At 43.1% G+C, this 27,675-nt stretch overlaps 3 protein-coding genes across 16 annotated transcripts in view; 1 reads left to right on the plus strand and 2 right to left on the minus strand.

The window, feature by feature from the left end:
• The window catches only part of CCDC30 (coiled-coil domain containing 30), a 193,284-nt gene extending 188,151 nt beyond the window's left edge, over nt 1-5,133 (minus strand). Inside the window, exon 1 of one of the 7 annotated variants that reach the window (XM_019016687.3) lies at nt 4,442-5,133. The gene's annotated coding sequence lies outside the window, so the exon portion shown is untranslated. Of the gene's footprint in view, nt 1-4,122 lie in introns of all 7 variants that reach the window. The other 6 variants (XM_055393012.2, XM_055393031.2, XM_063699736.1 and 3 more) reach the window with 6 other exon arrangements.
• Nucleotides 5,134-5,575: 442 nt separating this feature from the next.
• Nucleotides 5,576-27,675, plus strand: part of ZMYND12 (zinc finger MYND-type containing 12) — a 41,779-nt gene continuing 19,679 nt past the window's right edge. For 3 of the 5 annotated variants that reach the window (XR_002003761.4, XR_002003763.4, XM_019016615.3), the window contains exons 1-3: nt 12,232-12,460; nt 18,295-18,436; nt 19,709-19,880. Coding sequence is in view for 3 of the 5 variants with exons in the window: in XM_019016615.3 (XP_018872160.1) it covers nt 12,351-12,460; nt 18,295-18,436; nt 19,709-19,880 (424 nt within the window). In the remaining 2 variants the exon portion in view is untranslated. Of the gene's footprint in view, nt 5,593-12,231; nt 12,461-18,294; nt 18,437-19,708; nt 19,881-27,675 lie in introns of those variants that run through there. The other 2 variants (XM_063699755.1, XM_019016630.3) reach the window with 2 other exon arrangements.
• Nucleotides 7,936-12,241, minus strand: PPCS (phosphopantothenoylcysteine synthetase). 4 transcript variants are annotated; one of them, XM_019016645.4, is made up of 3 exons: nt 12,076-12,241; nt 10,998-11,101; nt 7,936-8,755 (listed from the first exon to the last, which is right to left on the minus strand). In XM_019016645.4, exons 2-3 carry the CDS (start codon nt 11,088-11,090, stop codon nt 8,432-8,434), a joined length of 417 nt encoding a protein of 138 aa, XP_018872190.3. In that variant the 5' UTR covers nt 11,091-11,101; nt 12,076-12,241; the 3' UTR covers nt 7,936-8,431. The 4 variants fall into 4 exon arrangements, with proteins under 4 accessions (XP_018872190.3, XP_004025620.1, XP_004025621.1 ...); XM_004025571.3 differs by lacking the exon at nt 12,076-12,241 and adding an exon at nt 11,275-11,850; XM_004025572.4 differs by lacking the exon at nt 12,076-12,241 and adding an exon at nt 11,720-11,830.

The raw sequence follows: 27,675 nt of genomic DNA on the forward strand, positions 1-27,675 counted from the left end.
ATAGCTGAAGCTTGAGCAGCTATCCTGGGCACCATAAGCTGGAAACCACATGCCATGGATGCTATAATATCAGGAGAGAAGAAATCTGGGTCTCTGACCATTTCAAGGTGCTGCTCTACCAGTTATAGATTGTTTTGTTTTTGACTTTTATGTGGGAGGAATACATTTCTTTCTTTTTCAATGCATTATTATTTTGGGCTTTCTGTCCCTCACACAACCAGCTAATCCCAACTACTATATGAGGGTTATTGAGTGGATGAGGTACAAGGACATATGCTGGAAGCTAAATGTGGCTACACAGGAACTGGATACGGAATTACAGAGCCATTAACAGTCTCTCCTGACCCATGAGGTCTTTTGTCTCTGAGCTTCCCTGCGAATTTGCTCCTCTTGCTTCTCTACAGAGATAAACTTCCTCTGCTTGCTCATCAGCAAGGCTGAAAACAGCTATTCAAGTCCTTAGCCAATGTGACTTTTTAGATTAAACCATTTCTATCTTTGTATCTCTTAGTTCAAATTTTTGAAAGAGACAATTGTTTGTTGCTCACCAAATAGGCTGTGGCCCCCTCTCCAAAGTTACCTGCATTTTCCCCATTCAGTCAGTTGTACATGGAATGGGTTGGAAGTAGAGGTACAAATATGGCCTCTGAGGGCCTACTCTTTAAGCAAGATTTGGCAGACAGATGCAAGTTCCAGAGAAGAGGCTATAAGCTAAGAGGGCAATATAAAATGAGTCTACTGTTTAAGACCAATGCGTGTCCAGTTTTCTAGTGAACAACTCAGCTTGAACAACCCATTCATCTTTCCCTCCTCCTTCTCTATTTCATAGTTAAAATCACTGTCAACATAGTTTCCCAAGCCAGAAACCCAGGAGTCATCCTTGATCCTCCTTCCTATTCATTCTACTCTGGTATGCAACCAGTCACTGAATTTGCAGTACTTCTTTCATCATTTTCTAATTCATCCTCTCCATGTCTAGGGTTACTGCCTTAGTTTAGGCTTGCCTACTATTTGTTCAATTTAGTATGATAGCATCCTTAACTGATGTTCCTGCTGCCAGGCTGGCCCTCATCCAATCCATTCTCAGCAAAACTCCAGACTGATCCTCCTGAATGCAAATCACTTGCTGCCTAACCTTCTCGTTGCTTTCAGGTAGAGTTCAAACCCTTTAGCTTGGGACCAGATATTCTTCACAATCTGGTTCCTCCCAGTCTCTCTAGCCTTGTCTTCTGCCGCACCTTGACATTAGCCATTCATGTCGGTATACTTATTGGTCCCCATCATGCTGCTTACATTTCCACAAATTTGGACATTCAGGTCACTCTACCTGGAATGGTGCTATGAGATCCCCAAACAAACATTTTCCCAGTGGATTTATTGAGACCTGATGATTAACTTTTAAATTCTAGTAAACTAGATCTTGAAGTAATAAAACTAAATTATAAATGCTCTGACATCTAAACTGTACCTAAAATTGCCCACACAACAAAGTACATAAGAATACTATTCTTGGCCGGGCGCGGAGGCTCATGCCTGTAATCCCAGCAGTTTGGGAGGCCGAGGCAGATGGATCACCTGAGGTCAGGAGTTCAAGACTGGCCTGGCCAACATGGGGAAACCTCATCTCTACTAAAAATAGAAAAATTAGCCGGGCATGGTAGCGGGTGCCTGTAATCCCAGCTACCCAGGAGGCTGAGGCAGGAGAATCACTGGAACCCGGGAGGCAGAGGCTGCAGTGAGCCAAGATCTCACCACTGCACTCCAGCCTGGGCGACAGAGCAAGGCTCCATCTCAAAAAAAAAAGAAAAAAAAAAAACTATTCTGTCCAAAGTAGATACTAAGTAAATGCTCACTAAATCTCTTAAAAATCCAATCTCTGGAAAGAAGTGCATCCTGAAGTAGTTTTAGGCCTCCAAAAACTTCTAGATGTAAAGAATAAGGTGGTAAAGCAAACTGAGACAAAGAATTTTAAATGAGAAGAGGACAAGGAGAATGGGTGCAGTCTCCTTGTTTTTTCTCCTGGTAGGTACTCTCCAACTGCACTGCAGGGGCCAGGACCCTATCTTACGCCATAGCACATCTCCTGCCTCTGAGCAAAGGCTGAGCTTTGGATTCCAAAGTCTTTGAGTGACTCTAGGGAACAAAGTACATAGCACGGCCACAAAAACTGAAATATGCTGTCAGGTGACTTTTCACTGTAACCTTTCTTTCTTCTATCTTCCACTTCTTTCACACAAATATAATTTAAAACTCACACACATCTTAAACACAATAAATATTATGCATAGTTTTTCAATTCCCAAATAAAATTAGTATACTTTTTTCAAAAGTTGAAAACAGTGTAGCAATGTAAAAAATGTTTAAAATATAAAGTGAAAAAGAAAGGCAAAATGTACATAACTATGTAAAAATGTACACAGCTAAGCAAGAGTGACAGAACAAAAAAATACTGTTGATGTGTTAAGACAGAGTTTCTCAACCTTGGCACTACTGACATTCTGAGCTGTTGTGGAGGCAGTTCTGTGCATATTAAGATATGGAGCAGCATCCCTGGTCTCTACCAACTAGATGTCAGTAGCATATCCCTAGTTGTGACAACTAAAAATGCTTACGTACATTGCCAAATGTCTCACAGGGGGCAAAACCCCACCCCACTCCCCTGGTTTAAAACTGTGCTAGAAGTCGGGTGCCGTGGCTCACACCTGTAATCCCAGCACTTTGGGAGGCTGAGGGGGGCGGATCACCTGGGGTCAGGAGTTCAAGACTCAGCCTGACCAACGTGGAGAAACCCCGTCTCTACTAAAAATACAAAATTAGCAGGGTGTGGTGGCACATGCCTATAATCCCAGCTACTCAGGAGGCTGAAGCAGGAGAATCACTTGAACCCGGGAGGCGGAGGTTGCAGTGAGCCAAGATCGCGCCATTGCAATACAGCCTGGGCAACAAGAGTGAAATTCCGTCTCAAACAAAACAAAACAAAACAAAAACAAAAACAAAAAAACTGTTCTAGAATGACAGGAATTTATTTTTTTTGAGACAGGGTCTCACTCTGTAGCCCAGGTTGGCGCGCAGTGGTGCGATCATAGCTCACTGCAGCCTCGATCTCCCAGGCTCAAGTGATCCTCCCACCTCAGCCTCCAGAGTAGCCAGGACTACAGGAGTGCTCCACCATGCCTGGCTAATTTTTTGCATTTTTTGTAGAGTCAGGTTTTTGCCATGTTTGCCCAGGTTAAATTGTTTTTAAATTTATGCCTTGCTATTCAATAAATACATATTAGAAGAGGAAAGGAAAGCCCCTTACAATATAGCATCTAACACTTTTTTCAAGAGTTACGGTTTATCCAGTTCCAATTTAATGTGCAAGATTGAAAAGGCTGCAGAACTTGTTTTTGTTTTCCGATCTATTCTAGAGGAGAAAGCTGAATTTCTCAGTATTTAAAAACTTGACCTGGCTCTAAGCATGAGACATCACAAACGACTGCTTCTATTGAACTGAGAAATCAAAATATCCAAATCATTGTAGCCCCAAATAGCTGTTTAAAATGTGTATGTTCTGTATGTCCTCAAAATAGGTTTACTTTTAAACCTGAATACTGAAGAAGAAATAGTAAGATTCAACAAGGAATGCGTATTGTAAGACAAATTAAGTCAAGCTTTCCAAGCTAAAATAAAATTGCACTGGATCTAAATTAATCTTATGCCATATTTAAGGCCCTCTGTTCCAGCCTTTTTAGAACAATTGTGTCTGCTCCCTTGCCAAAAATATTTATTTTCAATCACTCCTTATTGTTTTCATTTATTGGCTTACATCACAAAGAATGTTTTCTGATTCAGAAATTGACAGGAAAAGAAGGCACAAGTACTATTTCAATCATCTCCTCTCCAGAAAATTACATCATATCCCCAGTGTTGGGTTCATATGGGCTTAAAGTTGAAATCCTGTCTTACATGATCATTTTGAATGCCCTTTTCACATTGATAAACACATCAATAAAATTTAATTAAACAAGGAACAACCTTCTTTCATTATGTAAGCCTGAAATGGGTCCAATACTGCAATTTTGATTTTTTTTTCCATTTTCAAAACACACTAGACCTGCAGTATTTAATGTTTATATTTACCAATGTGCACTTCTCCTAGTCTCTAGTTTACCCAAGACTGAAAGGTTGCCATAGTGCAAAGAAAAACAGAAAATCTTCCCAATGACTGCAGAGCTGGAGAATGCGAAATACTTAGGTACGCAAAGCATTGCAGCAGGAAGGCAGAAGGAGGTGGTCTATAGATGACAGAGGTGGTGCAGACAAATGGACATTCAATAATGTGCAGCGTGAACAGGGAAAGGTTAAAATGGCTGTGAAATAAGCAGGATGAGAAAGCTGGTGCTTGGAGTGATGAGAGAAGTGGAAAAAGTTGTAGCTTGAAAGGCAGAAGGTAACTGACTTCATGACCTCTGATGTTGAGGATACAAAAGGCCTCCAAATCTTCATCGGGATTCAAGGTTCTGCATGACGAACATCGGCCAAAAAAAAATCAGAAAACGGTAGTTCTTTGTTCGCGGGCCTACACGTAGGGGAAAGCTGCCCCTCCGTGGACTTCGTAGTGGCCTGGACCTTCGGGCGTTGTCTGTCCAGGGGCGCGTCTCGACACCTCACCTTTAAGTGAGAAAAGGAACGCCGACCTACCTCCCTGAGGATGTTCTAAGCCCGCTCTAATAATAAGCGGCAGCCTAATACTAAATGCTTGTGGCAGCTGGGTCCGGGGAAAACGGGCGAATTCTCCTTCAGGCGGAATCACTCCAGCCAGGGAACAGAAAGGCCGGGCCAGGAGGTGTCCCCCTCCTGTAGTTTCGGACCATACTGGGGAGAAGCAGAAAAGGCCCGGAATGCGGAAAAGAGGGGAGAATGGGTGCTTTCCTCCTTGGGGCTGAGGCAGGAACCTCAAGAACCAAGTCGGAAATTTTCCTGCGGAGGGTGCCGCGAGCGTCCCGGGGTCGCTCGGCCCCCACGCGCTCAGCTGCTAGCTGCAGGTGCCGACGGAGACCTGGGCGTCATAGCAACCGCGTTCGCCGCATTGACGCAGTCGCGTCCTTCCGGCGGGAACCATAGAGACGGCGCACGCCAATGGAACCAGCGACTGTGGTTCTTGTGGAGACTGTTATTATGTCTCACTCCATTGGCCTTCGGGTCGGGGGCGGAGTTGTCCCGGCCGTATCGATAGTACAACTCATTCCATTGGCTTTGGCGACAGCTGTAACCATGGTAACATGTCGAGCGTTTGCGACTTTGCGAATACATTTTGTCTTGTGGCGTTCTAGTTCTCAAAGAACTTCCCGCCAGGCCTCAGCTGGAGCCCCTGCCTACTAACCTTGGATTTATTTTTCTACAAGTTCCTTCATTCTTAAAGGGGCAGGAAGTGCTAGCTCAAGAGTTCTGAATTTTAGGCCTAGATCGTGTCACTAGCCACGTGGGGTACGCAAGATAAATCACAATTTTTGGATCCAGCTTATTATTGTAAAAAGGAAGAAACTGGGCTTGACTAGAATTGTCCCTAAGGCTGAAGCCCTTTAGAAGTCCTAAGCACTGAAAATTCAGGTAAGGTGAACGTTATCTTCCCCACCTATGTAATGCAAAATAAAAACTTATAAATGACACAATATTTAACATACTCAATTTATATCATCTTTTTAGATGCTCTTATTGCAAAATTCTAGTTAATTATCAAACTTGATTTTACTCATGTTTTGGGGGCCCTTGCTTTGCTGCTATCCCAAACACAACATTTCTTGGTCTTACTCTAGTTCCCCAAGAGAATACTTTCCAAATTTTTGCTGGTTCTACATGCATTATCTGGACGTATCTTACTCTTTATATAATAAAGTGCCTCAACCTCTCCTTCTGGCACTAGACCTCTTGCAAGTGTTTTTTTCTGAACTAAAATGCTCACCACCAGCACTTGTAGCCCACTTCACTCCTGTTTATCAGTTTAAGTATCACCTACTCAGGGAGACATTTCTTGATCCTCCATCCAAGATCAGGTTCTTAGTTACCCTCATTGACTCATGTTCCTTTTCTTTATACACTTCCATTTGCTGTTAAAACACACACACACTCTCTCCCCCACCCCCCTGGAATTTTTACTTGTGTAAATAATCTTTTTAAGTGCTCTGAATATAAATTAAACTAAAGTGGAAAACACTAAATAATGTCATGTAGAACACTGATTGTTTTTAAGCGTTAACAAGACAGGATATAAAATTCCCAAGGGAGGTAATAATTATGGTAAAGACAAACATTAAGATCACTTCTACTTTTAACCCCATATATCCCCATTGTACATTCAAAGATGATGACAGTCATCATCCACATAAAGCTATGAATGCAGAGAAGAACATATTCTACTTCTTGCCCTTCAGTACTGCAGCCACTGACAGAGCCCACTGCTTTTGGGGTTTTGCAAATCGGACCTGAAGTTCACTTAAAATCATTGTCAAAGGAGCCTGGGTGGCTGGGCGCGGTGGCTCACGCTTGTAATGCCAGCACTTTGGGAGGCCGGGGCGGGCAGATCACGAGGTCAGGAGATGGAGACCATCCTGGCTAACAAGGTGAAACCCCATCTCTACTAAAAATGCAAAAATTAGCGGGGCGTGGTGGCGGGCGCCTGTAGTCCCAGCTACTAGGGAGGCTGAGGAAGGAGAATGGTGTGAACCCGGGAGGCGGAGCTTGCAGTGAGCCGAGATTGTGCCACTGCACTCCACCCAGGACGACAGAGCAAGACTCCGCTCAAAAAAAAAAAAAAAAAAAGAGCCTGGGTAACATAGTAAGACTTTGTCTCTATGAAAAATATTTAGCCAGGCATGGTGGCACACACCTGTAGCCTCAGCTGCTCAGAGGGCTGTGGCAGTAGGAGTGCTTGAGTCCAGGAGTTCAAGATTACAGTGAACCATGATTGGACCACTGCACTCCAACCTGGGTGACAAAGCATGACCTTGTCTCTAAAAAAAAATTATTTTTGTTCAAAGGGACTGCTGCTTCCAGAACAGTCTTGACTGCTGCAGTTATTTTTCCTCTGTTCAAGGTCACACTTCCTGATTAATGAAGTCTTTCAGTCTTACAATTTCTGTCAAATCTTCTCAATTAAATTTATTGTACTTCTATTATCAGACAGACACAGGGGCTACCCTTCCCTACTCCACGAAACACTATGAATTGTATTTTAAGTCAAATATTTATGTGAAACACAGTACCTGCTTCTACCTTAGTCATCAATGCTAATTTTTCAGATTGCACCTGGACTATCCTACAGATCATTTAGGGAATTTTTTTGCACTATGCTACTTGTGCACTCCAAACCCAAAACGTAGGACAGCAAGAGAAGTATTGAAAGTTTTTCAAAGATTCTCAAGGATTCAAAGATTAAGCAGGGCACTGGTGTAATCCTGCTTTGCTAAGTGAGAAAAACAATAATTGCAACCATTTAGTGAGTGTGAATCAAATGCTAGGCACCAGACTGATGCTTTCTTTTTGCTATTTCATTTGATCCTCACAATAAATGGCATTACTTTGCAGAGAGATTATCCTCATTTTATGCATGCGGACACTGAGATTAAGTCAAATGCCTAAGTTTATAAAGCTAATAGGTGGCACAGCTGGTTAAGTTGACTCCTAGCCCATACTCTACCACACTGTAATGCATCCCTCAGGACAGAGATCACCAAGTGGCCCCTGCCTGGTCCCAGGTGGAAGGACATATTAAGTTAAACTGAAGAGCAGTCCTAAAATACTTGAAATGTAAACTATTACCCAAACATGAGGTGAATCTATAATAAGAAGCAAAAAGTAAATGCAGTGAAAAGCTCACCATTCTACAATCTATCTTCAGGGAGGTATCCTTCTTTCCTACTACTATATTTGATAAATTTCAAACAAAACAAAACATCCTTTCCATTGTGTCGACTTTTGGACACACACTTTATTGCACTTGATTTTTTTATACATCCATTTCCTAAACAAGATATGTTTATTCATCTTTTTAATCCTCATGGCTCAGCACAGGGCCTGACATACATAGGCATTCAACCAATATTTGATCTCCAAAGCATGACCATTCATGCATCCATAATCCTCTTTTTACAGTATAAAGATGGCTGACATTCAGGCCCCCATGTATATTTTAAGGAATATATAATTCCCAATAAGCTCTTCTTTTTAAAGGTGATTAACAGTTCTAGTGTTCAATTTCAAAATCAAAATGACATCAGGTGAGCATATCAGGTGTCATTAAAAGACAAATGCCAAACCATATTTGCCTGCACACCACTGCCTTTTCCCTTTCTTTCATTTTCTCTGTCCATATGAAAGCCATGGTTTTTTTGTAGTTTTCACCATCTCTAAGAGCCCTGAACAATTTTTGATCCTATAAGGGCTTTTTACTTCAGTTTTTGTCACCTATAAAAGCTGTGTGTCGAGACTGAAGATTATCCACTATCTTCTCTTCTATCTCTATGCCTTTTTCTATTTCTTCCTCTGATAGCAATAACTTGGTTTCCGAGTCTTTGGTTACAATAAACACAAAGGACTGTCGTGACTCAAGGATATTAGCCACCACCACTTGATGCTGATAAATTTCCAAAGCCTTCCGAGCTCGATTAATTACAATGGCGGGGTCAGTCTCCAACTTAAAGGAAATTATAAATGCTTTGGGAGCCCAATCTTTAACCAAAGGAGAAAGCAGTTTTGGCACCATCTTCATTGTTATCTGTATTGGAAAAAGAAAAGCTTAATAAGCAAACAATGGTCATTACCTACCAGGTCAATCTCATGGGAAACTAAGGAATTAAATTTAAGTGGGATTTCTCAACCATCAAACTTTTCAGTTAAATGTTTAGTTTAAAAAGTCTTAGGGGAACACAGTGGCTTGGCCTGTAATCCCAGCACTTTGGAAGGCCAGGGTGGGTGGATCGCTTGAGCCCAGTTCAAGACCAGCCTGGGCAACATGGCAAAACCATGTCGCTACAAAAAAATACAAAAATTAGCCAAGCATGATGGCACCCACCTGTAGTCCCAGCTACTCAGGAGGCTGAGATGGGAAGATCACTTGAGCCTGGGAGGTTGAGGCTGCAGTGAGCTGTGTTCGTGCCACTGCACTTCAGCCTGGGCAACAGAGCGACACCTTGTCTCACCAAAAAAAAAAAAAAGCCTTGGCTCTGTAGAGTTCACAGTGATGCCTAAATTCAAGGCTCCATATATATTCTGGGGCAAACCATGCCTTCTGAATAAGCCCTGCCATGCTCTGCCAACCTTACCACCATTAATATTTTCTCAAGCATGTCCCTTTATTTTTGAACCAAACCCTCAAATAAACAGATACAAATAATCTGTTCATACAAATGTTTGGCAGAAGCCCAAATAAAGTTGGGTTTTTAAACCTCTCAGCCTAAAATATTTCTTGCATTGGTAGAATGGCTATTAGATTCCATTTTTAAATTGTCACATGTAACACAACTTAGCAGTGAGGAAACTGATTTTATTTTCACTTGACCAAAACTCCTAGTACCTCATCCCCAATCCCTTCTCAGGGTAATGTTCAGTTGCTTTGTTACTTTCAAGATAGAACTAAAAACTGTGGGATAAACTAAAGATCCCAGAGATTTAAAAGCATGAAATCACTAAGCTAATCATCAGACTTTCCCCTAAAAAAAAGCTGTTAGTGTGATAGGGATCATATACCAGTTTATTTATACTTTATTTTTCTCCTTAGCATTTATCACTACTAAACGAGTTATGTATTTGACTTATTTGTCTCCTCTGCAGAGGAAGCAACACAAAGGCAGGGTATGTTTCTTTTCACTGCTTTCATCTCCAGGTCCTACAGCAGTGTAGGACCTCAATAAACTATTCTACGAAGTCGGCAAATGCCCCACAGATAAGAGTTTCTCCTAATAAAATCCTACCTGTATCACCCAATAAATGACTAAGAACTCCTGAAGGTTCCAAAAATCTAAAATCACAACCACACCTACCTTATCCATATTTCTTCCTTAACCTACAATAGCCCCCAACTAATCTACCCACTCCACTTTCTCCCTCTCTACTTCATCTTTCATACTGATGCCAGAATGTTGTTCTCAAACAAAAACTTTATCTCATTCTCCTACTTATGTGTCCCTTAGCTCCACAAGAAAAAGTCCAAGCTCCTTAAAAAAGGAAAACAAAGTCTTCTACAAAGCAAGCCATCTCTTCAGTCAGCCCTCCAGCCTTACCAAAGCACTTCGGTTCACAGCCCACTGCCCACTTTCAAATTCCTACTGGCATACTCCACCTGGAATGACCTTTCCCACTTCGTACACCCTCTGCTCATTTTGTTTTTGTTTTTGTTTTTGTTTTTTTTTTTTTGCGATGGAGTATCGCTCTCGTCGCCCGGGCTGGAGTGCAATGGCGAGATCTCAGCTCACTGCAACCTCCGCCTCCCGGGTTCAAGCGATTCTTCTGCCTCAGCCTCCCGAGTAGCTGGGATTACAGGCGCCTGCCACCACGCCCGGCTAATTTTTGTATTTTTTTAGTAGAGACGGGGTTTCACCATGTTGGCCAGGCTGGTCTCGAACTCCTGACCTCAGGCGATCTGCCCTCCTTGGCCTCCCAAAGTGCTGGGATTACAGGCGTGAGCCACCGCGCTCGGCTCTGCTCATCTTTTAAAACCCAGTTCAATTCATCTCCTCCAAGAAGCTTCATCGACTCCCCCAGGATTCACTCGCCCCATGATCTGACTGCACTTTGTACATACCTCCACTAGAGCATTTATCACTCTGTATTGTAATTATGTCTGTGTCCAGCTCCCTCACTAGATTGTGAGGTCCATGAGGGAGGGAGGTGTCTTATTCATCTCTGTATCCCCTGTGCCTAGCGAATACAGATGCAGAAAGGCCATCTCCAGATCAAGAGGAAATTAACCCAAGATTGGTTATATGGGATTAGATCTCTGGAAGAGAAGCGCCCATCACCTGCAGTGGGCCCCCAGATGACTGGATCTTGTGTTCAGGCATTTCAGAGACAGGAACATAGAAATCTGACACAGCCGCAGCCAGGTAAAACATCGCAGAAGGGCCTGCAAAGAGAAACACAAGGTGTTAACAAATCGGCGAGGTACGATATAGGATCAGCTCCTTCTCAACTCGGGTTCCCCAGCTGAGATCCGTGGGTAAGCAGGAGGTAAGGGGATAAGTGGCTGGAAAGAAAGGCTGTGCTTCCAGGCAAAAGGGGTACTCCTAGGGCACGCACCTAGCGGATTGAGTGCCTGGGCCGCAGCCTGCAACAGATGCAAATAGTCCGCCAAAGTGGTGAACTCTACCACCAGGAAGGTGCCTGCAGCCGCAGCCTCCTGGTAGCTCCTCAGAGCCTCAGCAAAACCCGGAAGTGCATTCTCCTCCGCCTCCAGGCTCAGCAAGCCCGAAAGGGCTGGGCCCGAAGGCCGCAGAGCGGACAGCCAAGTCTGGGGTGGGAAGCGGTGGGCATAGGGGAAGGCAGAGCGAGCGCGATACAAGAACAGGACCCCGTAGCCGGCGGCTAGGAAGGCCTCGGCCGAGGTTGCACCGCGCCGCCCGCTGCTGAAGTTGTCCAGGAAGCGCACCGGCCGCGCTTCCAGTGGGACCTTGGTGCCGCCTGACGTAACCAACACCACCCGCCGGCCCTGCGCGCCCAGCCTGGCCGCGAAGCGAGCCATAACCTCAGCCCAGCGCGCAGCACCGGGAGGCTGGGGGAACTCGGCTACCGGATCCATTTCCGCCATCTGCACCGCAGCGGCCGGCGCCTGCGCACGTTTCGCGGCCGCCGCGCCACGCCCCTTCTTCCCTACCTGGTGTACGCGCTGCGCCGTACTGAGTGGGCGGTTCACTACCCTTCTTTTGACACTAGGTCCCGATCTCGCCAAGTCTGGAAATGCGTAGTTGTTCTGCCCCAGAGCCCAGCGAAAGTGACACTGCAACGAGGGGGATCCCCGGCTGGGTGGGCATCTGGTAGGGTCACGTTCCCTCACTTTCGTTTCCTAGCCTGGGTGAAGAACTGGCCATGTTTGACCCTTACCGGCCACTGTACGGGCCTTCCTGGACTTGGACTCGTTGGGAGTCGTTTCTCGGCCATTTGACCCGTGGGACTTGTGGGTTTTGTGCTGCTTTTTCTTTCTTTCTTCCCCTTTTTCAACTTCAACAATACACCCAGATGTTAGTCGAGTCACGTCCCGCCCCCCTCTGCCCTTGAAATGCTGGCAAGTACGCGGCCCCGCGATCGTCACGTGACGCCGGGGTTCAGCGTATCCTTGCTGGGCAACCGTCTTAGAGACCAGCACTGCTGGCTGCACCATGAATGTGATCTACCCACTGGCAGTCCCCAAGGGGCGCAGACTCTGCTGTGAGGTGTGCGAAGCCCCAGCCGAGCGGGTGTGCGCGGCCTGCACAGTCACTTATTACTGGTAGGCCCTGAAACGTGGCACCTGGGCGCTATAACTCCCTCCCTATCTCCCTTTCCCGGGTCTGGCTTGGGTACCTTGCGTTAGCCGTTGCCCCTGACTCTGCAAGGGACACCTCAAAACGGCTTTAAGACAGGCCCCTAAGACTCCCATGGCCTCGTCTGCCTCATCTCCCACTTATTCGTCACTCATGTTTTCTGAAGGCGTACTCTGTGTTATGCACTATTTTAGGTGCTAAAGTTACTGGGGCAGCTCGGTAGATCAGTTCCTTCAAAGATCTAACATTCCAATGTGGGAGACAAATCAGTAAAGAAACAGGCCGGGCGCGGTGGCTCACGCCTGTAATCCCAGCACTTCGGGAGGCCGAGGCGGGCGGATCGCCTGAGGTCAGGAGTTCGAGACCAGCCTGGCCAACATGGTGAAACCCTGTCTCTACTAAAAAATACAAAAATTAGGCGGGAGTGATGCTGGGCGCCTGTAATCCCAGCTACTCGGGAGGCTGAAGCAGAAGAATCGCTTGAACCCAGGAGGCGGAGCTCGCAGTGAGCGGAGATCGCACCACTGCACTCCAGCCTGGGCAACGAGAGTGAGACGATAGTGAATGGGGCAGTATGTGGAAAGCTTTCCCTGTGGAAGAAACATTTGAGCTGCATTTTGAGAGGGCAGTCAGAACCTGCTGTGTACAGGAGTAGTGAAGAAGGGTAGGGCATTCCCGGCATCCGGGACTGCTAGGGCAAATGGCAAAAGAACAGAGTTTGCTAAGGGCTGAGTGGAGAACGTAGTAGTGGAGGGAGCAGTCAGTGATTTTCAAACCGCAGGCCAGGGCCCTTTAGCAGTTTATGAATAAGTCACAATCACCATTTAGAGAAAACAACAACAACAAAAAAGAGCATAGAATGAGTAGAAAGTATCAGGTTAATCCTACCTGAATTGTTTCTTAAAACTTTTGTCTTAGTGTTTTATGTGGACATGTGTGTGTGTACAGGGAAAATGTATTTCTTACTATAGGTTGAGTCAAAATTAGCCGGATGTGGTGGCATGCACCTGTAATCCTAGCTACTCGGGAGGCTGAAGCAGGAGAATCGTTTGAACCCGGGAGGCGGAGGTTGCAGTGAGCCGAGATCGCTCCTTTGCACTCCAGCTTGGGCAACAAGAGTGAAACTGTGTCTCAAAAAAAAAAAAAAAAGTTGGAACATCATTGTGATAGGTAGTAGAAGTTTAAACCAAGAAGATAAAGGTTAGGGCTAGACAGTGACATGAGATCAAGGGTTTGGAATTTATCCCCTGGGAAACCATGAATGGTTTTGAGCTGACATGCTCTCATTTGTGTTAAGGAAAGAGGATGGGCTGCAGTGTGGCAGATACAGAGGAAGGTAGACACTGACGGCTGCATCACAGATCAAGAAGCTGTTGCAGTACCTTCTCATACTGGCCTACGTGTCCTTCCTCAGCGCTCTCAAAGCACTGAGTATGTCCCCTATCCTAACACTTAGGACATGAACTGAAATCATTTATTTATTTCCTTCATTAGGCTGTATGCCCCACAAGGGCAGGGATGGCATCTGTGTTTTCATTGCTATCTCCTATTTGGTGGCTTCCTTGCATTTAGAATATAATTAAGAATTTGTAACAGAAAATACAAGGCCCTGGTTATTTCTCTACCTTCACTTCCCACCACACTCACCCCATTTTTTCTTTGCTGTAGTTATAGAGAACTGAAGTTCTAATTTGCTAAGCCCTTTCTTCCCTCAGTTTCTTTTCCCAGACTGTTCTCTCTGCTAGGAACCTCCCCTTCAACTACAAGCCTTCCTGGCTCCCTTTCATCCTTCAGTTCTCAGTTTAAATGTCATTTCTTCAAAGAGGTCTAAACCCAGTCTCAACTCCCCGTCATACTTTTCTCTCTCACAGTACCATTTTTTTTTTGCTTTTTCTGTACTTTTATATTATTGTGTTTGCTTGTCTGATGTCTATGTCTTTTACTAGACCCAGTGCCCACACATACCAGACACTCAATGAACATCTGTTGAATAAAACTAAATGGATAATAAACCCATTAACTTGGGCAAGGAACACGGGGAAAAGATGACAGGCGTCAGATTTGGTTGTGGGCATAGAGTTTAAGAGGCCTTTGGGTCACCCCTGGAGAGACGGCCAGTAAACCGCCGTGAGTAAAACCTGCCACTCAGGCTTGGGAAAGATTCAACCCTTTTGCTTGGTGTGAGCACTGACTTTTTCCTTAAAACACCCCTGTCCTCTGTATCCCTCCAGCCGGAAGTAATTCCTTCTTCCTCTGAACTAACTTTACAGTACTCTGTATCTCTCAGATGACTCATATTTCCCTTCATTTTAATTGTCGGTGAGTGTGTTATTTCAATTTTGTTATGCTCCATTAATGCTAGATACTATGTTAAATGTGTACAGAGGGACTGTCAAGTATGCTAACTTTTGATCTATGTCCGACCTGTCATTGTATGCCCCATAGTCTCTAGCAAAGTGTCTTGAAATAGTTGGCACTTGTGCGTTTATCCCTTGGGCCAAAAAATAAAAAATAAAAATGTGAAAAAAAAGACATAGTTGGCACTAATATCTGATAAATGCATGTATAAATTATCATCTATCCCCTTATCTTCGATTTTTTTTCTTTTACTTGCTTTTAATTCTCTTTAAGACCTTCTCCTTTTGTTTTTTTGCTTCCTTTTCTCCAGATTTCTGTGTCTTTGGGTCTTGGAGATTTCAAGATTTTTTGATAAAACAAAACTGAGGTCGTTGTTCTATAGGTTTTGATGGTTGAATGTAAAGCATCTAGTACCCTGCCTGGAACCATGTTGGCACACAATAAATGTTCCTTTTCATCATCCCAAGTTTAAGGAACAAGAAAGTCAGTCTGAATTTGTGAAAGTTTTTTTATGCAAAAGAATTTTTTTCCTGATTATAATTGCAATTCATGCTCACTGCAGAAAACCTGAAAATATAAAAAATAAAGAAGAAAAATAATCCATAGTCCCACAACCCAGGGATTAATAACCTGAAATTTTGGTGAATTTCGTTCTTTTCTCTGAATACATTTATTTTATATATTGTGTGTAATCTTGTGCATATTGCTCTATAGTGGATTATGACCATTCTCAGAGAATAGCACATTTTTATTTACTTTAGAGACACAGTAGAACTTTTATTTTTTTATTATTTTTTTGAGACGGAGTCTTGCTCTGTCTCCCAGGCTGGAACGCAGTGGCACCATCTTGGCTCACTGCAACCTCCGTCTCCCGGGTTCAAGCAATTCTCTTGCCTCAGCCTCCCAAGTAGCTGGGATTACAGGGATGCGCCACCACGCCCTGCTAATTTTTTTGTATTTTTAGTAGAGACGGTGTTTCACCATATTGGTCAGGCTGGTCTCGAATTCCTGACCTTGTGATCCGCCCTCCTCGGCCTCCCAAAGTGCAGGGATTACAGGACAGTAGAACATTCTTAAGAAAAGGTAATTTTATGGAAGTACATACTAAAACATTGGTGACAAGTAAAAGAGACTTCAGTACCATAGGTTTGCATGAATTTAAATGTCTTTAGTCAGGGCGTACATTCTGTAATTCACTACAAATACTATTGCTTCCTGTTCTTGAATACCACTTCACCATTTGTTTTCTTCTTCTGGCCAGTGACGGCATTTAAATTTGCGCTTCGTATGTCAAACAAAAGGAAAAATTATTGCAAAAAATATTGCAGATCACTAAGAAAACAAACAGTGAAGTGGTATTCAGTAATAGGAAGCTATAGGATCAGTGGTGAATTGTAGAATGAATGCCCTACCTAAAGACATTCAAATTCAGCTTAAAAAAAAACATGATAATAGCCAAACAAAACATGTGGCTCACAAGCTACTTAATTGTGAGCCCTGATTGAAAGCATTTATCCATTCCTACTTTATCCCTGACCCTGTGTTAGGTGTTACGGGTGGGACAGATCAATAAGCAGGGAGCCCGCAAATATATAAATAAAGCTCACTTTATTTAGAAAGGCAAGATATGTCAATGGCTCTCAGTGGAACAAAAGCTCAGGCATCTAAGTTAACATTTCCATTGCTTACAAGCCCCACTTGATAAATTCCCTGTGGAACTCAGCTATATCCTGGCTAAGTGCTTTTATTGATCTGTTTATAATAATTCTCTACCTCCCCAAAAACATTTTAAATGGTTTCTGTCATTTCTTTGGTAGCAGTCACAACTTGTAAAGAAAATACTTTAGTTGCATTTCTATTGTCCAAGAAGGTGGCAATATTGTCCAAGAAGCTGCTTGAACATGGCTGTATATTGTCTGTGGCTGCTTTTGTGCTACAACAGCAGAGTTGAGTAGTTGTAACAGAGATCCTATAGCTCTCAAGCCTAAAATATTTATCTGACCCTTTACAGAAAAGCTTTTCTGATCCCTCCTCTAGATTATTGTTACCTGTTTTGAAATATGTATAAATGGAATCAAACAGTTAACTTACATTTAAGTGAAAATGTGTAATAAGCAATAGAAATGCAAAAACCCATGACTGTATGCATCTAACAACAGAGCCTCAAAATACATGCAGCAAAAACAGACAGAACTGGGGAGAAAAATAGACAATTTAATAATGATGGTTGAAGACTTCAATATCCTACCTTCAGTGATGAACAGAACAACTAGATGAAAGATCCAGTATCCCACTCTCAGTAATGAATAGAACAACTAGGTAGAAGATCAAATACCCCACTTTCAGTAATGCATAGAACAATTAGACAGATCAGCAAGGAAATATAAGACTTGAACCACGCTGTAAACCAACTAGACCTAACAGGTATCTGTAGAACACCATTCAATAACATGAGAATGCCTATTCTTCTCTAGAGCATATAGAACATTCTTCAGGATAGAACATATATTAGACCATAAAATAAATCTCAATAAATTTATAAAGATTGATTTCATACAGAGTATGTTCTCCACCTACATGGAATGAAATTAGTAGTCAATAACAAGGAAATTTGGTAAATTTACAAATATGTAGAAATAACACACTCTTAACCAATGAGTCACAGAAGAAATTACAAAGGAAATTAGAAAATGCTTTGCGATAAATGAAAACAAAAACAACATACTAAAACTTAGATGCTGGCAAAGCAGTACTCAGAGGTTACTATATGAATTTAGTACTCATATGAATTTATACTAATATACATTACATTGAAAAGAAGATCTCAAATCAGTAACCTAGCATTTCATCTTAAGAAACTAGAAAAAGAAGAGCAAACTAAAACATATTTATAAACTCCTTTATGCACAGCCCTGTGTTGGGTATAGACACAAGCTAGCAGAAGAAAGGAAAATTAAAGATTATAGCAGAGATAAAACAGAGAATAAAGAAACTACAGAGAGAACTGATGAGACCAAAAGTTGGCTCCTTGAAAGACCAACAAAATTGACAAACCTTTAGCTAGGTTGACTGGCCTAGAAAAGAAGATTCAGATTACTAAAATCAGAAATGAAAGTGAGGACATTACTACCAACCTTGCAGAAATAAAAGAGATTATAAGAGAACACTATGAGCAATTGCATGCCAACATCCCTGTGTGACTTCAGAATGTGAATGTGTGCCTGCAGAAACAACATACTCTCCAATCCCAACACAGTTTATACATCATCAAATAACCACATGAAAGGAAAGAGATTTGAGTCTCAGAAATGGCTTTGAGCTCCCTGCCTGGTTTGTATTTGGCTTACTTTTCTGGTGTCTAGGGATAGGCCAGTAGGAGGGTTAATGGAATCTTAAGTCATGCCAAATATAAAGATCATGAAGTCTATGTTTCTTTTGTCAGTGGGGTGGTACATCAGAAAGCTGACTGGGACAGCATCCATGAGAAAATATGTCAGCTCTTGATTCCACTGCGCACTTCCATGCCCTTCTACAATTCAGAGGAAGAACGGCAGCATGGCCTGCAGCAGCTGCAGCAGCGGCAGGTAGGGCCTACGGCACTTTCCAAGGTTAAGTCATAGGTGCGGTGAAGCTGCCCAAGACAAGGGTCAAACTGTGTTGGGATCACTAAATTGTAACCTCACTGAGGGCAGAGACTTTGTTTTATATCTTTTTAAGTCCTCAACACCATCCAGTCTGTTGTTTTCCACATTTACTAAATACTCACTGTATTAGTCTGCTAGCACTGTCACAATCAAATATCACAAACTGGGTGGCTCAAACAGCATGCATTTATTTCCTCACAGCTCTGGAGGCTGGGAAGTCCAAGATCAAGGGGTCAGCAGGTTTGGTTTCTTCTGAGGCCTCTCTTCCTGGCTTTCAGATGGCTGCCTTCCTGCAGTGTCTTCACATGGTCCTTTGTGTGCAAGCATGCCTGGTATCTCTTTGTGTGTCCAATTTCCTCTTTTTATAAAGACACAAGTCAGATTAGGTTAGGGCCCACCCTAATGGCCTCATTCTAACTTAATCACCTCTCTACAGGCCCTAGCTCCAATTATAGTCACGTTGTGACAGACTGCAGGATAGGGCTTCAACACATGAATTTTGGCAGGGGACACAGTTCAGCCCATAACATCCACAGATGCCAAGAGTCTGGCCACATAATAGGAGGGTTAAGAATGATGTATGGATATACTACTGAATAAATAAAGGAGGTTACCAAAACCTACCGCTATTATTATGTATAGTATTGAGTATTGAGCATCTCAATCACTCTAAAAAATTGGCCCCTTATTATAAGCCATAAATCTCTAAACATAAGATCCATCCATTTTAGTGTTATGACACTTTGATAGTGGCCTTAGAACAATGCAGAGTTAAAGTTTTTTGTGATATTAGCTAAATAGGATAATTCTGGAAGGGAAAATGAGATGTTTCTCTCAAAATTAACTCAACTAGGAAGGCAGAAAGTTTCAGATTGTCCTGAGACATGCTAGCTTTGCTAAAGTAAAGTTTTATTAGAACTATAAAAATAATACTCATTTATTCATCTGATAACTCTATATTGAGCATTCATCTACGCCAAGCACTGAACTAAGATGAAAATACACATGTTCCTGGGCCTTAAGGAACTCATAGTCCAGAGTTTGCTTTCTTATATCACTTATGTGGGGCTTCACGTCCACTCTAATACAGGCAGGCTCACTATGTGCCTTTAACTGGGTCATTAGGTGTTGGCCTTATCCCCAGGGCCATCTACATCCACCTTTGCCTTTAACTTTAGACTGTCTCAGATAGTCTGTTTCTCTCTTCCACAGAAGTATTTGATTGAATTCTGCTACACCGTAGCCCAGAAATACCTCTTTGAAGGGAAACACGAAGATGCTGTACCAGCAGCTTTGCAGTCCCTTCGCTTCCGTGTGAACCTGTATGGCCTGAGCTCCATAGAGCTTGTGCCTGCTTACCTGCTGTTGGCCGAGGCCAGCCTTGGTGAGTGAAACCGACTTGAGATCCTTGGATCCCTTAAGTGGTGTTATGTTTGGGTCACACCAATGATCAAAGAGTCACCCTTGACAGTGGCACCAAGAGACCTATTGTAGAAGGAGCAGGGTTGCTGTAAAGTTTAGCACAAGGTAGGGAAGGAGATGTCACAGACTTTTGTCTACAACTGGCAGAAATCCACTCAAGCTGGCCTGCACAAAAAGGAGGAACTTTGTGAGGGTGCTGTAGTATCCTACAGGAGCTGAGGCTTCATGAGGGACTAGAATTGGAGTGCCTTTCGTTCTCTCTTGGGCCTTGTCTCCTGTATCTACTTCTCTCTGGGTATCTGCTTTGCTATTTTCCCTCTCTGCAGACCAGATTTGTCTACCCTGTGCTCACTGTAGAAGACAGCTACCCCAAAATGTCAGATGGAGTTTTTCAGTTTACATGTTTTCTAGGTTTGAAGTAGGCAGTAGAAACTAATTAGCTTCTGATTTCCAATTACAAATTCGTAGAAGACAGAATTTTGTTGACATGGCTTGAGTGTGGGATCCACCTTTGTTCCCTGGGATCAGGGCTACATAGTTCAGAAATACAGGAACCCACCCCTATAGATGGGAGAGGCAATTCTGAGAGTATAGAGCAGACTTAGTAGATACCCTACAGGGTGGCCGCCGTTTAAAAAAATGCTTCATATGTTTTAATAGCCATCATTTAAAAAAATACTTTTTTAAAAGTAAAACTGTTAAAATTAAGTACAATATAAAGAACTTTTATCCCCTGAGTTCTCTGAGAGTAAGTTGTTCACCTGATTCCCTATCCTTAGAATACTTCAGTGTCCCCTTAGTAAATGAGATCTATTGTATTGTGGTTATGAAGGAGAATGTCTTTGTGGGAACCACACAAGGGGACCCTGTCATCTAAGAAGACCCCATTCAAGTTTCTCGAATTTTCCCAATAACATCTTTATAGCAAAAGGATACAGTTCAGGGTCACACTTTTCATTTTGTTGCCATGTGTTGGCGACAAAACTCTGGAATAGTTTCTCAACCTTTTCTTGACTTTTATGACCTTGACACTTTTACAGGTTTCAGGCCAGTTGTATAAAACATTTCTCAATTTGAGTTTGTCTGATATTTCCTAATGATGGGACTCACGTTATGGATTTTTGGCAAAAACAGTACAAAGGTGATGCTGTGTTCTCATCCCATCCTATAAACTGGCATGTTTTCATTTTTTTCATTACTGATGATGTTCATTTTAATTACTTTATTAGGATGGTGTCTGCCAGGCTTTCTCCCTGTAATGTTACTCTTTCACCCTTCTGTAATTAATAACTTTAATTTTCATTTCATGGAGATGTCCTTTGAAACTATATAAATATCCCATTCCTCATCGAATTTTCAATGTATTCATTTAGTTATTTGTATCAGTATTGCCTCTTTATTCAATGGGCTTAAATCCATTACTATTGTTAATTTGATCCTCAAACTGTCCCTGATTTGACCAGTGACAGCCCCCACTCAAGCTGGCTTCTGCATCTCCCAGATACAACCCCATTTGTTCTTTGCTCACTTGACTGCTTTCTGGAACATACCTCTAAAGAGCCCTGACCTCTTTCAGTGGAAAGTGAAAATCAGAAGCCAAAAGCTGTGCACTACATGTACTCATGCTTTTGGGGTATTACTGCTCCCAGGCCTTCTCAGTGGAGTTAGGGAGTAAGTGTAAATATAATAATGGGTATACGCATACACACATTACATCTGTATTTATTTCTATATCTATATATCTTTTTTTTTTTTTTTTGAGACTGAGTCTCACTCTGTCACCCAGGCTAGAGTGCAGTGGTGCAATCTGAGCTCACTGCAGCCTCCTCCTCCCTGGTTCAAGCAATTCTCCTGCCTCAGCCTCCCGAGTAGCTGGGACAACAGGTGTGTGCCACCACACCTGGCTCATTTTTGTATTTGTAGTAGAGACGGGGTTTCACCATGTTGGTGATCTTGAACTCCTGTCCTCAAGTGATCCACCTGCTTCAGCTTCCCAAAGTGCTGGGATTACAGGTGTGAGCCACCGTGTCTGGCCTGTATCTATATATCTACATCAATATCTGTATGACCACTAGTCTATACTGTTTGATCCAGATCTAATACAGCACCATAGGGTTCAATCTGATTTACTTCCATTCCTTAATTGCAACTCCCTTTGCTGACAGCTTTCACTTTCATTGGTTTATTTACATATTAATGAGTTCCCCTATATGAATCAATCCCCGCTCTCTAACTCCATCCTTTCCACCTTACAGATACCTCCTCCCGCTCCATGGGCTCTGACTCCCCATTCCAGGCTGCCTCTGCTGCATGGATCCCTCCTCACTTGTGTGGGTTCCAACTCCCCATAACAGGCTGTTTGCCTGCAGGAATGACCTGCTCACCCTGCCCAGGTCTGACACCCCATTCCAGACTGTCTTTCCTCCAAACTAATGAGAAAAGCACTGGACAAGAAAATACAGCCCAGGTTCTGTTTACCTCTGACAGTGGCTAGCTATGGGATTCTGGAAAAGTCACCCTAGCCCAAGTCTCATCATCTCTCATCTAGACCACTGCCTACTAACTGGTCTCCCCACATCTTCTCTGGCCTCCCTCCAATGTGGTTTGCATACAAAAATGTGACCCATCACTCCTCTAAATAAAGATCAAATTTCTAAAGCAACCCGTGAGGCTCTGCTTGATCTAGCCGTTAACAAATTCTCTCACCTCAATTCTATCACCTTGTCTCTCTTGAATTATTTTCTCCCTCCCTTCCAGTTACACCGATCGGCCTTCTCTCAGTTCCTCAGAAGCATGATGATTTCCTTGTTTGGAAAGGCTTTTCTGTAGCCACTCTCTCTGCTTCTCCTCCTCTTCCCTTCACCAAATTAACTCCTTGTCATCTTTCAGGTTTCAGCTCAAGGGTTACTACTGCCTTGTCTAGAAGCTTTCCCAGGGCTCCAGACCAGGTTGGGTCTCCCTTTTTTTTTTTTTTTTTTTTTTTTTTTTTAGACAGAGTCCCGATCTGTTGTACAGGCTGGAGTGCAATGGCCTGATCTTGGCTCACTGCAACCTCTGCCTCCCAGGGACAAGTGATTCTCCCACCTCAGCCTCCCGAGTAGCTAGGACTACAGGCACGCGCCACCACGCCCAGCTATTTTTTTGTAGTTTTATAGAGATAGGGTTTCAGTATGTTGCCCAGGCTGGTCTTGAACTCCTGGCTTCAAATGATCCACCCACCTCAGCCTTCCAAAGTGCTGGGATTACAGGTGTGAGCCACCGCACCCAGCCGGGTCTCATTTTTAATATACTCGTTTAAAGAACTACCCTTTCTGGCCGGGCGTGGTGGCTCACACCTGTAATCCCAGCACTTTGGCAGGCTGAGGTGGGCGGATCACGAGGTCAGGAGATGGAGACCATCCTGGCGAACACGGTGAAACCGCGTCTCTACTAAAAATACAAAAAAATTAGCCGGGCGTGGTGGCGGGCGCCTGTAGTGCCAGCTACTCTGGAGGCTGGAGCAGGAGAATGGCATGAACCCGGGGGGCGGAGCTTACAGTGAGAGGAGATCGCACCACTGCACTCCAGCCTGGGCGACAGAGCGAGACTCCGTCTCAAAAAAAAAAAAAAAAAAAAAAAGAACTACTCCTTTCTTCTGAGCACTTAGTCCATTAATAATTGTATTCATTGATGAGATTATTTAATTGTCTCCCTGCTCCAGTAGACTGTAAGCTCAGGGGAGAACTGGATCTGTGTCTATTCTTACTTATCACGGATGTCTTCACACTCAGCCCAGTACGTAGCACAGAGAAGGTACTAAAAAAATAATTTCACAGTACCTGAAACCTCGCGAGCACTGTGTAAGTATGTGTTGAATCTGAGTTCTCTTCACAGGATTCTTTTAAGGGTGAAATGAGTTCGAGTGTAATGACCATGAAAGTGCTTTGAAGTCTGGAAAGTGCTGTCTAAATGGAAGATTTCACTGTAACTCCACAGTCATTGGTTTAAAACCTTGCTAACCTTTCTGGAAGTCTAAAGAAATCACTTTCCTGTGCACATGTTTCTTTCCCATCTTAGAGATTCCTTCAGACTGGAGTGGACAGATAACAGAAATTCAGCTTTTTTTTTTCTTTTTAGTAAAACTTTGAAATTTTAATCAACTAGAAATGACATTTTCAGTAACACTTCAAGGAGGAGCCACCCTACTCATCTTCCCCCACTGTTATCAGCGATTTGGAAGCAGGAGAGCCTGAGTTCAAATATCATCTCTTTCTTTACTGTCTGGGTGATCGTAGGCACCAAGCTCTTCCTCACTCAGAGCTCTCACATATATGGTTCCTTCTGCCTGGGATGCTCTTTTCTCTCTCATACGTGGCTGGCTTTTGATCATCCTTCAGGTGTCTGCTTAAACTGGCCAGGTGTGGTGACTCCCACCTGTAATTTCAGCACTTTGGGAAGTCGAAATGGGAGGATCTCTTGAGCCCAGGAATTCAAGATCAGCCTGGGCAACCTAGCAAGACCTCATCTCTTAAAAAAAAAAAATTAGGCGGGCATGGTGGCATGCACCTGTAGTAGTCCCAGCTACTTGGGAGACTGAGGTGGGAGGATTGCTTGAGCGCAGCAGGTGGAGGCTGCAGTGAGCTAGGATTTTGGTTACTGTGTTCTGTTCATTTCCTTCACAGCACTCATGTTTTGTCTATTTATTGTATGCCTACTTCACTTGATTTTAAGCTTCTTGGAGTCAGGGATCATGTCTTAGTGTGCATTGAGCATCACGCATTGTGATAGAGACTCAATCAATTAGGTGAATATATGTTTGGTTGAATGAATGAATGAAGTTGCCTCCTCTTCAAACTCCTCATCTGATGTTTATTTCACAGGGTTGTTGGCAGACTTAGACCACCGATGCAAAGGGACTAGCACAATGTCGGGCAAATAACAGGTCTTCAGTAAATACAGATTCCCCTTTCTTCCCCTGGGCACCTCACAGCCACAACCTTTGACTCAGCTGTGACTGCTGTATGCTGCATTCCTTCACTTTCATCACCAAGTCCTGCAAAATCTTCTCCCATAATATCTCCCAGATCTGCCATTAACCCAGTGTAAGCCTGTTGCCTCACCCTTCAGACAAGTACCACTGGTCTGTAAGAGGCTGTCCTTTCTCAATTCCATACACTAGTAAAATCACCCTAAGGGATAGTATCACTTCCTTTATGTCTCCACCACCTCCACCTCACCCTATGCCTCTCCAGGTGGGCACTGTCCATAAGAGGCAGACCTGAACTTACGCACTCACTGGTCACAAGCTTAGTTCTGACTGTAATCTCATGGGCTAGTAGTAGCCCATTCTTCTCACCGTACTCTCTCTCTCTAGCCTCACAGTTTATTCTCCCAAGTATGCCTTTTCCTTTAGGACTGATGCTTGTTTAGATGCTGGTTCAGCTGGGCCTTGGAGTCTTCATTCTTTGGCATTGCCTCCTTGAGTGAGAACTGGATGTTGAAAATTTTAAATTTCCAATATTTGTCAATGCCCTGTACCATTTTTTTCCCATCTAAACAATCTTAGTTAAGAGTCATTTGCTTCTTCAAATGTGAGAGGACTTCAGCCTAAACCTCATATTTTATAGACAAAGCCTGGAGGGAAGATGTGACTTGCCATGTTCACGTGAGCCAGGATCAGGGACAAGGCCTCGCGCTCCTAATCTAGTAGTTTCCCATTTTAGTTTGCACTTTGACCTTCCATCAGGCAAAGTTACTTGCTTCTTCTTGTAGACTGCTTCCTCTTCATCTCTTTTCCTTTAATTCAGTGATGTAGGGTTACAACTAGAATAAAAGCATGCTTACATATGAACTAGGTCTGACAGGAAGGACACAGAGGAGCAGAGGGTTGGCTTATGAGGGGTTCGTGTCCTTACCTCTTAACCCTTTGTTGGTGCCATTTCTGCTGCAGCACCTATCACACCAATGCTTCGCCCCCAGAGCACGCCTCCTGCCCTGCAGCACACCGACATAGTGGCTTTCTATTCAGTTCTGACAAATTTCCCCAGGAGTCAAGCAGGTAGGCAGGCCTCTGTATATATAAAGATGATATGTAATAAACAAAAAGCTTTAAGTGTCAAGAGTATCTAAATATTAGCAATAAAGGTGGCTTTCCTTTCCCTTACCTTCCACATTACTTAGTAACCGTGTGTTGTCCATTCTACTTCCTGTCTCTTTTTGATCTCCTCCTCCTTAGTTCACTGTCTTGTTTCAGGCTCTTAAGCGTGCTTGCCCGAACTATTTCAGACATCTTCCAGTGAATCTTCTACCTTTATTCCTCCCCTCTGGTCCCTCCTCCACATTGGTTCCAGAGGATCTTTCTAAATTTAAATCTGATTCTCTTGCCCTTTTTGAAAATCCTCTAGTTTTTATCCACATGCATCAAGTTCCTTGGTATAACTCACCAAGCCCTTCATGACCTGCCCCCTGCCTACCACTATAGCCTCATTTTCTGCCATTCTGTCTTTCACAATTTGTGCTCCAGCATCACAGGCTGATACAGTCCCTACACCCTCCATATTTGTAGGTTCTGCATCTGCCCATTCAAGCAACCATGGATCAAAAATATTTTTTAAAATAATACAATGATTAAAAATGATACAAATAAAAACAATACATGATGTTACTTGTGGGCTTATAAACAAAAAAAGAAAGAATGTAAACAAAAAAGACAAAAATGATATAGTAGAACAACTATTTACATAGCATTTACTTTGTATTAGGTATTATAAGTAATTTAGAGATGATTTAAAGCATAGGGAATGATGTGCATAGGTTATATGCAAATACTACACTACTTTATATTAAAGCCTTGAGCATCCTTATATTTAGGTATCTGATGGGGGTTCTGGAACCAATTCCCTGCAGCTGTGACTCTATATAGTTCTACGAACATAACATATTATTTCATATTTCTATGACATTGCACATGCTGTTACTTCTGCCTGGGATGCTCTCCCTGCCTTATCTACCTGGAAAACTTCTATTCATCCTCAAAACCCAGCTCAGACTCTGCTTCAGTGTCCCTCTCCATCTCATCTATAGAATTAAACATTTCCTATCCTCTGACACTTCCAAAGCTTGTGTTGCTATTGCAATTATACTATATTGTAAATATATTTGTTTTCATGTTGCACTTTGATTCCCCATCACCCAACACAAGGCCTGGCACATAAAGGGTATTAAATATGCATATATATATTTCACAATTGAGATATAATTCACATATCATAAAATTCACCCTTTTAAAGAACAATTCAGGCCAGACGCAGTGTCTCATGCCTGTGTTCCCAGCACTTTGGGAGGTCGAGGTGGGTGGATCACCTGATGTCAGGGGTTTGAGACCAGCCTGGCAAACATGGTGAAACCCTGTCTCTACTAAAAATACAAAAATTAGTGGGGCGTGGTGGTGCATGCTTGCAGTCCCAGCTACTTGGAAGGCTGAGGCATGAGAATCACTTGAACCTGAAGGCAGAGGTTGTAGTGAGCCGAGATCGCGCCACTACACTCCAGTCTGGGCAACAAAGTGAGACTCCCTCAAAACAACAACAACAACAACAACAAAAGGACAATCCGATGGTTGGTTTTAGCACATTCTGAAGGTTGTGCAACAATCACCATGATCTATTTCCACAACATTTTCATCGCCCCTAAAAGAAAGCCTGTAATTATCAGCAGTTACTCCCTCTTAGTGCCTCCCTTGCATTGGACCCCCTGTTAGTGCCTCCCTTGCACTGGAC

Source organism: Gorilla gorilla, chromosome 1, assembly GCF_029281585.2.
Source record: "Gorilla gorilla gorilla isolate KB3781 chromosome 1, NHGRI_mGorGor1-v2.1_pri, whole genome shotgun sequence".
Lineage (NCBI taxonomy): Eukaryota > Metazoa > Chordata > Mammalia > Primates > Hominidae > Gorilla > Gorilla gorilla.